The sequence below is a fragment of the Saccopteryx bilineata genome, chromosome 7 (genome assembly GCF_036850765.1).
Source record: "Saccopteryx bilineata isolate mSacBil1 chromosome 7, mSacBil1_pri_phased_curated, whole genome shotgun sequence".
Classification (NCBI taxonomy): Eukaryota; Metazoa; Chordata; class Mammalia; order Chiroptera; family Emballonuridae; genus Saccopteryx; species Saccopteryx bilineata.
Window position 1 is genome coordinate 3,707,610 of NC_089496.1, and position 12,502 is coordinate 3,720,111.

General features: G+C 37.4%; 1 protein-coding gene across 3 annotated transcripts in view; it reads left to right on the top strand.

The window, feature by feature from the left end:
• Positions 1–12,502, top strand: part of SEMA3D (semaphorin 3D) — a 238,833-nt gene that overhangs the window by 180,566 nt on the left and 45,765 nt on the right. For all 3 annotated transcript variants that reach the window (XM_066239284.1, XM_066239283.1, XM_066239285.1), the window contains 3 exons: positions 5,346–5,460; positions 6,935–7,004; positions 10,746–10,890. In XM_066239284.1, the coding sequence (XP_066095381.1) occupies positions 5,346–5,460; positions 6,935–7,004; positions 10,746–10,890 (330 nt within the window). The remainder of the gene's footprint in view (positions 1–5,345; positions 5,461–6,934; positions 7,005–10,745; positions 10,891–12,502) is intronic.

Sequence of the window (12,502 nt, forward strand, 5' to 3'; positions counted from 1 at the left end):
TAAGGAAGTACATTTTCTGATGAGTAAAAACTGTTAGAAAATAAACTGGATATTCTTTTGCTTTTTACTATTACCATGTGTCAGCAGCCCTAAACAGTAGCAGTGCCAAAATCCAACAGCCAGAAAGTCTTTTGCTTGTCCAAGTTCTACATAAGTGGTTTCCATTGTGTTTGTATTATGTGTATGTGCACATATATGTATAGTCAGCTTCCAACACACATGAGCTCAGCTATATGCATATTCTAAGAATAAGTTCACACCCTGGCTGGTGACGCAGTGGGTAAAGTGTTGTCCTGGAGCACTGGAGTCACAGGTTGGATACGTGCCCTTGAGCCCCAAAGTTGCTGGGCTGAGGCATATCTGAGAAGAAGTCAGTGGATGCACAACTAAGTGGAACAACGTTGTGATTATTCTGTCTTTCTCTCTTCTCTCTCTTTCTCCCTTCCTTTTGCTCAAGAGAAAAAAAGTTTACAATGACTTGGCATCATTTAAAATTTAAAACAGCAAGATGAAGTATTAAGTGCAAATTTTAGTTCATAAATGAAAATATTATTTAATTGGGGTGTTTTAAATTTCAAATTTATTTTTTAATTATTTGTTGTAAACTTAAAGAACAATTAAATAAAATTATTAGGTAATAATTATACAGAGCTATTACTGAAAATAATTCAGTTGTTTACAGATAGGGATATAAAACATGATGAACAACCATGTGTCATAGTACACCCTTGGCATTAGGTGCTAAAGCTAGAAAGGTAGTCAGGGTCTCCCATCTCAGGGACCTTAACTGCCTTCTCAACTCTCCTCCTAATCTAAGAGGTTTCTCTGATTTGCTTTGTTACTATCATTATTCCCCATATTACTTAACTTCCTTCTCCCACTTTATTCAAGAATAGCAGCTATTTATATGACTTTCAGTAATCCTGTATGAAGTAGTCATTTAGATGCTTTTCTCTAATTTAATTTCATTTAATTTTCAGAGATAAAAGAAGCACTGGGAAGGCACTGCCTAAAAATTCAGACTTGAAATTTGACAGTGAACTTCTTATTAACTTTACAGGCCATAGATTACATGAAGGATAAAACTTTTTGTCATGTTTATATTTAAAAGCAAATACATTTATAGAAATAGTGGCCACAAAAATAATTTTTGGAAGTCAAAATTAAGTACTTAATATATTTATACTGTAAAATAGTCTAATTCTGTTTATTATAAGCATAGTAGATTTAGTTGAGTCAAACAAAAAAATCATATTAATTTAGTGTTTATAGAGATACATTAAAAATAAGAAATACAGAGTGTGGCAAAAGTAGGTTACAGTTATGAGGAACTCTGAGTTTATTATTACATTGCTATTTATTAATTACTCTATTATTTTCCATACGAACAACTGTCAATCTACTTTTCCCCTACCTTGTATGTGTCTTTGTGGTGAACTACTTAGTAGTGTAACCATGTTGGGTTGGCTGACAGAAGAAACACTAAAAATTATTAAAGACGGGCAATAGTGACAAGTAACAAAAGCAGGCTTAGAATTCTGAATGCAGTTTTTCAATGACTTTTCAGGTAGAGATAAAAAGAATTATTATTATAGTAGTCAATGTAAGGAAACAGGTGAAAACAACAACAAAAAAAAACCCCAAAATAATAGATCTCTACCAGAAGATTCAAGAAATGAAAGGAAATTCAAACCTAAACTAGGAATACTAAATGCCCACAAGAAAGCACATTCTCAGACCAGGAGAAAATAAAAGGAAAGTGGAAACAGGCTACTGACAATCTATACAGAAGAGACAAAAGGATGACAGGTACCTCTGAGGAAGACTCCTCTGAGGAAGAGCCTGCAATTCTAGAAAGGGAAGAGAGAGCTGTCCTGGAAGTACTGGGAAGACAGATCACCAGGGTTAGATGAGCTACCGTAGAATCATTTCAAGCCACAAAGATTAAATTTGTCAAAATCTAACTGAATGATAAAGGTGAAGGGAATAAGAAAAATAAGAACTCGTAGACACTGACAACAGTATGGGATTAGAAGAGGAAAGGGTGGGGTGGGGAAGACAGAAGAACAAATGGAGGATAAATGGTGATGGAAGAAGACTTGATGCGGGTGGTGAACACACAGTAGAACATACAGAATATGTATTCTAGAATTGTACACCTTAAACCTATATAATTTTATTAACCAATGTAACCTAATACACTCAATAAAATATTTTAAAAACTATATGCTGAGTGTGGGGCTTTGGGGGAGGGTAAAGGGGATAAATGGTGATGGATTAAGATTTGACTTGGGAAGAGTCAACTCAAAACATGGTGTATAGAATGTGTTGTAGAATTGGACACCTGAAACCTGTATAATTATGTTAACCAAGGTCACCCCAATAAATTCAATTTAAAAAAATTTTCTGTGAAAGAAAAAGTTTCAGCTCAGTCTGTTCTCCTCCATTCTTCATTACTTGAGTATTATGAGGATCTTACTTCATTTCTCATTTTCTCATTTCACAGAGTTCTGCAAAGTTCTCTCAGGCACAATTCACACAATGGTTTTTAACAAAATGGTAACATCTCAGATGGCATTACGTACTAATGTATGTTAGTGAGTTAATGAATGAATTTAGGGAAGACCCAGTAGTAAAAAGTTAAGCTATTCTCTCAGACAGAAAGAGAATATAATGAACCTCAGAATAAAGGAAGTAACAGAAAGGAAATTTCATAACTATTTCCATGTTGTTCTCAGTCTCAGCCCCAGGAAGAAATTTGAAATAGAAAACTACTTACCTTTTCCAGGGCAAACCATTTTTCCAGTATAAGAAGCCAAACCCAGGCTTATTTTGAAGGTTTATAGCCTCTCCATATCAAAAAATATTTTTAAAAAATTTCTATACAAAGAAAAAAATTTTTAATATGTCAAGAAATATGGAAAACAAAGCAATGACCTAAAGTCTAGAAATATGTACTATACATCCCACTTTTTAAGAAAAGAGATGCCAAAGAGTGTAGTAACTGTAATAGTACTATTGCTCTGATTTTTCACACAAGTAAAGTGATGCTCAAGGTGTTGCAACAAGGACTTCTACCTTATATGGAGCAAGAAATTCCAGTTGTATGAGCTGGATTCAGAAATGGAATTGCAAGCATTTTCTGGATGCTGGAATGCCTCAAAGAATTTCAGAAAAGCCCTGGCCAGCTGGCTCAGTGGTAGAGCATTAGACTGGTGTGTGGAAGTCCCGGGTTTGATTTCAGGCTAGGGCACACAAAAGAAGCACCCATCTGCTTCTTTCCCCTTTCCCCTTTCCTTTATCTCCATCTCTCTCTTCCCCTCCTGCAGCCAAGGCTCCATCAGAGCAAAAGTTGGCCCAGGCACTGAGGATGGCTCCATGTCGTCCACCTCAGGTGCTAGAATGTTTCCAGTTGCAATGGAGCAACACCCCAGATGGGCAGTGCATCATCCCTTAGTGGGCTTGCCAAGTGGCTCCTGGTCAGGGGCACGCAGGAGTCTCTCTCTGCCTCCCCTCTTTTCACTTCAGAAAAATAAAAAAATAAAAGAATTTCAGAAAAAGGTTAGTCTATATTTTATAAACTACAGGAAAGCCTTTGATTGTGTGGGTCATGAGAAGCTATAGATTGCTCTGAAAGAGATGGGTGTGCCTCAGCACTTCATTGTCCTGATGTGTAACCTGTTTTGGGGACAGGAAGCCACTGTCAGGACAGACTGTGGAGAGTGAGAATGATATCCTATAAACAGAGGTATCAGACAAGAGTCCATTTTATCTCCTTATTTGGTTATTATGTATCCAGAGCATACACGAAAAACTGGGCTAGACTCAGAGGCAGGAGGAGTGAAAATTGGAAGAAATATCAATAATTTAAGATATGTAGATGACACCATCTTACCGGACAGAAAGTAGCAATGATTTGAAATGACTTTTGATGAAAGTGAAAAAAGATAGTGCCAAAGCAGGACTGCATTTGAGCATCAGGAAGACAAAAATCATGACTACAGAAGAAACAATGTCAATGTAGGCAGTGAAGACATTCAAATTGTTAAAGTTTGCTTACCTTGGGTTTCAGACATCAATTTAAATGGAAACTACAGCCATGAAATCAAAGGAAGGCTGAGACTTGGAAGGGCAGCAAGGGAAGACTTAGAAAAGGTCATCAAAATTAAAGATGTATTATTAGAGATCAAGGCTAAGATCATCACACCCTTGTATTTCCAGTTACTATGTACAGATGCAAAGATTGGATGAAGAAGGCTGATAGGACATGGTACTGGAGGAGAGCTCTACAGAGAGCATAGACTGCCAGAAAAACAAATAACAAACAAGTGGCTCCTCGAGCAAATTAAGGCAGAAACAGTGTTGAAATAAAAAATAGCAAAACTGAATGAAGTTGTTCCACTTTGAGCTCATTATGAGAAGGCCGGGTTCTTTGGCAAAGACAATAATACTGGAAAAAATAGAAGGCAGCAGGAAAAGAGGAAAGCAAATGAGAGATGGACTTATTCCATCAAAGAAGCCATGGGCATGAGTCTACAGGAGCTGAGCAGGGCTGCTGAGGCCAGGGCTCCGTGGCCATCACTCATTCATGTCACCAGGAGTGCATGGGACACATACAGCCCTGTTTATCCTATTTAATTGGTTTAAATGCTAATGTTTTACTAGACATCTAAAAAATATGTGTAATGAAATATTTTAGAATGAAATAAAATATGGAAAAAGAAGATTGCCTTTATATGTATGTTATTATTATATATGTGCTTATGTTGCCTTGGAGTTTTATTAGTAGGGTACTAAATTTTGAAAAGACTATTTTTAAATATATACTAAAGCATATTTTTAAGGATGCAAACATTGACTAAATCATACGTATTACATACAAGTCAGTGCTAGCATTTATACAAGTTCGGTATACTAAATACTTCATACATATGTTTCATTTAGTCATCAAAATAACCATCTTTCAAAGCATTACTCATATCTTATCTCTGAGAAAACAGAAACCTGAAGAAGTCAATAGCTTTCTGTAGGTTACTGAGCAAAAATTGGCAGGGATGGGAGCTGATTCCAAACCTGCCTATTTACTTGTAGCCTTGCAGGCATCGACTCATCAGCAGGGGTATGCTGCTTACCCGGCATTCACTTTTCACTTACCCATAAGAATACCATTTAATGTTGAGTGGCAGAACTGTTTTTCTCCTCATTTGAAAGTTGAAAGGCTGGAAGATGTAGGCTCTGTCTTTGTAAACACTGCCATTAGTAAGACACCACCTGTAATCAACACCAGGTTTCACTGGTGATAGAATCATGATAGTAAATCTCTATCTTTATCTTCTTCTTTCCAGAATGATGTAGGAGGACAGCGAAGCCTAATAAACAAATGGACGACTTTTCTTAAGGCCAGATTGATTTGCTCAATTCCTGGAAGTGATGGGGCAGATACTCATTTTGATGAGCTTCGTAAGTCACATGTTTCATTTTTCGTAAAAAATGAGAAGATCTGACTGTCTAATTAATTCAAAATTTATTTTATTTTGACACCAAATACCCAATTATATAGCCCAGTACAATATGCAGGAGTGGTTCTTACTGAATTTGCACACATAAGGAACACAGAGGTGCACTGCAATGGAGCAATTCTACTCTGTGTAAGTGCCCTCCGAGTTAAGAGGGAAGCAAAACTACAGCAAGAGACAGAAAGACACGGGCTCTGGGACTGCCTGTCCATCCACTCTCCGTGGAGTCTTTCACTTTTAGAAGGAACTACTGTCTGTATGTGGGGAACACCTTGGGTTCCTTATTCTGTGGATGCCCCTGCTGGAGAGCATGGGAGATTTGGTGAACTCTGTCCCTCCAAATTGCTAATAAAAATAATACTCAGAGAAGCGTTAGATAGTGTCTTTCCTTCATTTCTCTCTTTACTCCCCTCAAAGCTAATTCTAGAAGGAACTTTTTCAGTTTCATATAAAGTTAGCATCATTAGCTTTTATCTTCTTGAACTTTGTTGGCAATGTAGAAATGATTGTATTGATAATTTTGTCAGTATTGTATTTTACAGTATTAAAGTATTTATTCAATATTCATGGATGATCTCTAATGTTTAATATAAGCATGCTCACCCCTTAACCTTTTAAAAATATTATTTATACATACTTTAGTAACAATGCTGTAAGTAACTAACTCATGTAGCTGTTTTCATACTTTTATCAAATAGATAATTGAATTACTAATAAGTTGACAGAATTAGAGGACAATACTTTTTTACACTGGTGGATAAAAATAACTTATGTTTTTAAGTTTTATTCTTTGTGAAATCACATATTCTTTTTTTTTTCTTTTACAGAGACAGAGAGAGGGATAGACAGGGACAGACAGACAGGAACGGAGAGATGAGAAACATCAATCATTAGTTTTGCATTGCAACACCTTGGTTGTTCATTGATTGCTTTCTCATATGTACCTTGACTGGGGGGGCTACAGCAGAGTGAGTAACCCCTTGCTGGAGCCAGTGACCTGGAGTTCAAGTTGGTGAGCTTTTGCTCAAACCAGATGAGCCCGCACTCAAGCTGGTGACCTCAGGGTCTCAAACCTGGGTCCTCTGCATCCCAGTCCAATGCTCTATCCACTGCACTACTGCCTGGTCAGGCAAATCACATACTCTTAATTGGAAATAGTCATGGAGATGATCGAGGAAGCCATTCAATTTTTAGGGGATTGATGTTAACACAAGGTTAAATGTCCAACTTCAAGTCATATAGCTAGTAAGAAAACTAGTTTTTTATCCTTAATTTCTTAGATAGTAATGTAATGAAATTTACTGTTATTTTCATTTTATATACTGTTTTGAGTCTCAGAAATACTGTATTATTAAAGAAAAAAATATATAAACTCAAAAAATAAAAAAAGGTGAATCATTATTTTTTCCCATTAATAGAAGATATTTACTTACTCCCCACAAGAGATGAAAGAAATCCTGTAGTATATGGAGTCTTTACCACCACCAGGTATGTTAAAAAAAAAATGCTTGTAATTCTTCTAGAGAATTGTTATATATAAGTAAGAAAATTCAGTTGTATGTTCTTTTGTCTCTTCCTTTTGCGTAAAGAAATACATTCTTTAATTTTTCTTTTCCACTTAGTGTTTTCTAGAAATCTTGTCATATCAATCCAAAAATGTTTCTATATTCTTTTCACACCAGCCAAGTATCCTCTATATCATTTGCCACAATTATTTAAACAGTCTCTTGTACATAGACTTTTCTATTGTTTCCAACCCTTTGCTGGTACGCATAATGCCTGAATGACTAACCCTGTCCATAAGCTGTCCCTGTATGAGTAGGTATATCTGTTAACTAAAGTCTCAGACTAAAATTACTGGGTACAAAAGCATACACACATACTGATCACAATAAATAAATCAAGTTGCATGACAGAGGTTAGTACTAAAGAAATACATGTCTTGGTCTTTAGCTAAATTGTAATCAGGAGATGGAACACTCGACTTTTACAGTGTTATCACATGCTATCTTATTTGTGCTTCCTCACTACCCAACAAAGATGGCGTTTGGCTGCTGTTTTCACCATATCACCACACTCTACTAACATAGACAGAGGAAATTTGTATACTTCTATAAAAAGAGGAGCCGATTAATAGTAAAAATAGAACTAGAACTGAAGGTATTTTCCTAATTTTTGTCACTATATTCTTTTCTTCATTATGGATAATACTGTCCGACACCTGTCATTGAATCTCTGGCTTCCTTAAAAGTTTTCCTTGAATTTATGAAACTTTATTGAAGAATATATGGACCTTACTTAATTTTATTTAATATTAATTTTATTTTATTTTATTTTTTTTTCTTTTCATTTTTCTGAAGCTGGAAACAGGGAGAGACAGTCAGACAGACTCCAGCATGCGCCCGACCAGGATCCACTCGGCACGCCCACCAGGGGCGACGCTTTGTCCACCAGGGGGCGATGCTCTGCCCATCCTGGGCATCGCCATGTTGTGACCAGAGCCACTCTAACGCCTGGGGCAGAGGCCAAGGAGCCATCCCCAGCACCCGGGCCATCCTTGCTCCAATGGAGCCTTGGCTGCGGGAGGGGAAGAGAGAGAGACAGAGAGGAAAGTGCAGCAGAGGGGTGGAGAAGCAAATGGGAGCTTCTCCTGTGTGCCCTGGCCGGGAATCAAACCCGGGTCCTCCGCACGCTAGGCCGATGCTCTACCGCTGAGCCAACCGGCCAGGGCTAATTTTATTTAACTTAGTAACTTACATTGGACTATATTCAAAATGCATCTTTATTTCTGTTACATATTATAGCTGACTGTACACTCTATAAAATACTTTGCACTTTTTCCACAGCTCTGCTGTCAATCTTTACAATGTATATTTATATTAACACTGGAGAAATTGGCAGCATTGCTATTGATATTAGAGAAATGGTCTTACTGCCTCCTTTTGATTAAAGTATTAAACTATTTTTGTAGGCAGATTATAATTTTATTCCTGTGGCATTACCCTCATTATATATACATTATACTTTACATAGAAACTCAAATGTACTATTGGCTCAGAATATATCAGAAAACAAAATACTAGTTGATTCATTTTAAGATAGAACACTTGAAATGTGAAAATAAAGAAGATACCCTAAGAAGCTGCTATTTTTGGCTCCCTTTTCCCACTAATTTATATCTGAACTACAAGGTGCAGGAAGAGCAAGTGCCTGTAGTTACTCGAGTATCTCAGCCCTACTCTCTTGGCATATGTCCATTCACAGAACTGACTTTGAAGTCACCATGTGCTCCACACACAAAGTATAGATATGTGCCAGGGAGATGTCGCCCCAAGATATATAGTTCTCTTTTTCTCCTACCAAGTTTCTGCCCACCCAGAGTATGAAGTTACAAGTCAACTCTTTGTTCTTGGTGTACTTTGTCATCTTATTTTTAATGTTGCCCTGAAGACTGAGGTAATGTTAGAATGCATGTCACAGCCTTTGTTCAATGAGAAGATGTAATTAATCTACAATAACAGCAATGTCAGTAAGCATGGTGCATCATCCCTTTAAAATATCATAGGCAGATCATGTGATTTTATGGGAACATCCCCGCCCTTTCTATCAGCTAGTTTTCTTCCAGATGCCTGTTTACTGTCAATGTTCCCCATTAATGTCATTCTAAGAATATTAATGAGTGAGTTACTCCTGCTAAGAGAACTCTTAGCTCATTTGTGTAGCATTGAGATGATGTGTCTCTTAGGTCATAAAGAGTGATCTTGAGGGTTTTTTTTGTATTTTTCCGAAGTGAGAAACAGGGGTGAGGGAGAAGACAGACTCCTTCATGCGCCTGACAGGGATCCACCTGGAATGCCCACCAGGGGGCAATGTTCAGCCCCTCTGGAGCATTGCTCCATTGCAATCACAGCCATTCTAGCACCTGAGGCAGAGGCCATGGAGCCGTCTTCAGCGCCCAGGCCAACTTTGCTCCAATGGACCCTTGGCTGCAGGAAGGGAAGAGAGAGATAAAGAAAAAAGAGAAGAGAAAGGGTGGAGAAGCAGATGGGTGCTTCTCCTGTGTGCCCTCTCCTGGAATTGAACCCAGGACTTCCACATGCCAATCCTCTACCACTGAGCCAACCGGCCAGGGCAAGAATGATCTTGTTTTTAAGAACAGGAATCACTGAAAATTTTAGATTCAGAAAAAATGTATTTTAATTTCAAGAAATAAAACAAAAACGGAACATACCATGGCTGTGTAAGTTTTAATCATTAATTAGAAAAATGTTGTTGGATTCCCATAGAGCTTTTCTGCCTCTTAATTATATGTGCTGCAATCCTATGTAATTATGATTAATTTTTAGCATGAGATAAATACATATGTAAATTCAAATTCAAGAAGGAGCAAAAAAAGAGTTTTTCAACAGTTTTAAATTAATAATTTTTTTGTGTGTGTGACAGAAACAGAGAGACAGGGAGAGGGACTGATAGGGACAGACAGACAGGAAGGGAGAGAGATGAGAAGCATCAATTCTTTGTTGTGACACCTTAGTTGTTCATTGATTGCTTTCTCATATGTGCCTTGACCAGGGGGCTACAGCAGACCGAGTGACCCCTTGCTCAAGCCAGCAACCTTGGGCTCAAGCTGGTGAGCTTTGCTCAAACCAGATGAGCTGGGGCTTAAGCTGGAGACCTCGGGGTCTCGAACTTGAGTCCCTGTGCTTATTGCCTGGTCAGGCTAAATTCATAAAAATTATATAAGGACATTAATAGCCAGAATTTATGGACAGTCACTTACTTAAAGAAAAGACACATAATTATTAATTACTTGTCTAAATTTCTCCATTAAAAAAAGTAGGTAATGTACTTTTTTATTTTGTAAGTTTCTTAAAAGGCATTATGGTATAATAATCAAATAAAATTCAAGAGCATGTAGATAAATATAATACTTTTTTCTACATGTTTCTTTCTATCCTCTGGTTTTTCTAGGAAATTCTTATCTATCCATCAAATGTCAATTTAGATGCCACTTACTTCCTGAAAACTTACAGAACAGCCCAGTTTGTTGCTGCTTAGCTTACTGTAATTGCTTGTAATGAAACTGTTAATACACTTTATTCAGGGAGCTAGAAGCTCCTCGACCACATACCTATATTTTATCTGTAGCACCTGTCCTACACTTATTTGTGCTCAGTAAGTGTCCAGTGAATGAACCAGCGAAGGATTGAATCATGTTCTTTCTTTCAGCTCCATCTTCAAAGGCTCTGCTGTTTGTGTGTATAGCATGGCTGACATCAGAGCGGTTTTTAATGGCCCGTATGCTCACAAGGAAAGTGCAGACCATCGCTGGGTGCAGTATGATGGAAGGATTCCTTATCCCCGACCTGGCACTGTATGTATCCAATTTAATAATCTTTCTTAAGCCCAGTTTCTCTTATCTAAATTTATTGTAATAAACTATGTTCTTCACCACAGCAACAAGCACTGTGAATTTTTTTTAAATAACTGTTATTTACAGTGATGTTTTAGCATTTTCATCCTTTACTGGCATTTATTATTTTTCTTTTGAGTAAGAATTTTGAGGAATACAGGAAACAATGAACTCTAACTTAAAGTGCAGACTATGATGAGACTGTAGTGCTTATCTTCAATAAGTACACAATCCTTCAATAAGTATACACATCTTAGATTTAGATCTAGAATGACAAATATTCCAAATTAGATGGAAATGCCACATAGTATTTATTCCCCAAATACAGCAATATATATAGTCCGAGTCCCCACTTGTATTTTTAAAAGACTACATCAATTATAAAGACATATTTAAATGATCTCCTTTCTTATTATGCATTTATCTTGTTTTTATTATGTTGTACCCAGGGAAATTATGCATATTTTAGATGGCAAAAAGACCTAGATATACCTGGGTCCAAAATTTTATCAGACAATATAAATCATGTTTAAACACAGATGAAACAAGAAATGTGTTTTAAGCCCTGGCCGGTTGACTCAGTAGTAAAGCATTGGCCCAGGGTGTGGAAGTCCCAGGTTTGATTCCCGGCCAGGGCACACAGGAGAAGCAACCATCTGCTTCTCCACCCTTCCTCCTCTCCTTTCTCTCTGTCTCTCTCTTCCCCTCCCGCAGCCCAGGCTCCAGTGGAGCAAAAATTGGCCCAGGTGCAGAGGATGGCTCCATGACCTCCAACTCAGGTGCTAGAGTGGTTCTGATTGCAGAGGAGCAATGCCCCAGATGGGCAGAGCATTGGAGGGCATGCCAGGTGGATCCCCGCCAGGCACATGCAGGAGTCTGTCTGTCTTCCGCCCCTCCCTCCCATTCTCACTTCGGAAAACTACCAAAAAAAATGTGCTTTACAGTTTATGTTTATGCATCTGTTTAAAAAAAAACTCTGCAGTTTAAAATCAGTATGTGCATTATAAATTAAGGCTTTTGTTTGTTCTGTTGATGTAATTAAAACAATTTACTTAAATATTTTAGGATTGAACCATTATTATATCATTCTATTCAATATATATTGAATATTAAATATTATATTGAACTGATATAAAGAAAAAATCTTTTTTTTTAAATGTAGGATTTATTGTATTTCAATCAAGAGGTCTAAAATAATCGTCAGAATCTCTGAAAAAAGTTGACTTACCCGTCTAATTCTATTGAATTTTGCCTGTTCATATGTTCATTCTTTTTTTTTTTTAATTTTTAGAGAGGAGAATGAGAGAGAGAGAAAGAGAGAGAGAGAGAGAGAGAGAGAGAAGGGGGAGGGAGGAGCAGGAAGCATCAACCCCCATATATGCCTTGACCAGGCAAGCCCAGGGTTTTGAACCGGCAACCTCAGCGTTCCAGGTCGACGCTTTATCCACTGCACCACCACAGGTCAGGCCATATGTTCATTCTTAAAGGGCAGACCAGCTGGTAGCCAGGCTTTCTGAATTCTCTTTTAATCATCCTGTTATATAACCTAATTAAATTTGAAAAACACATTTTA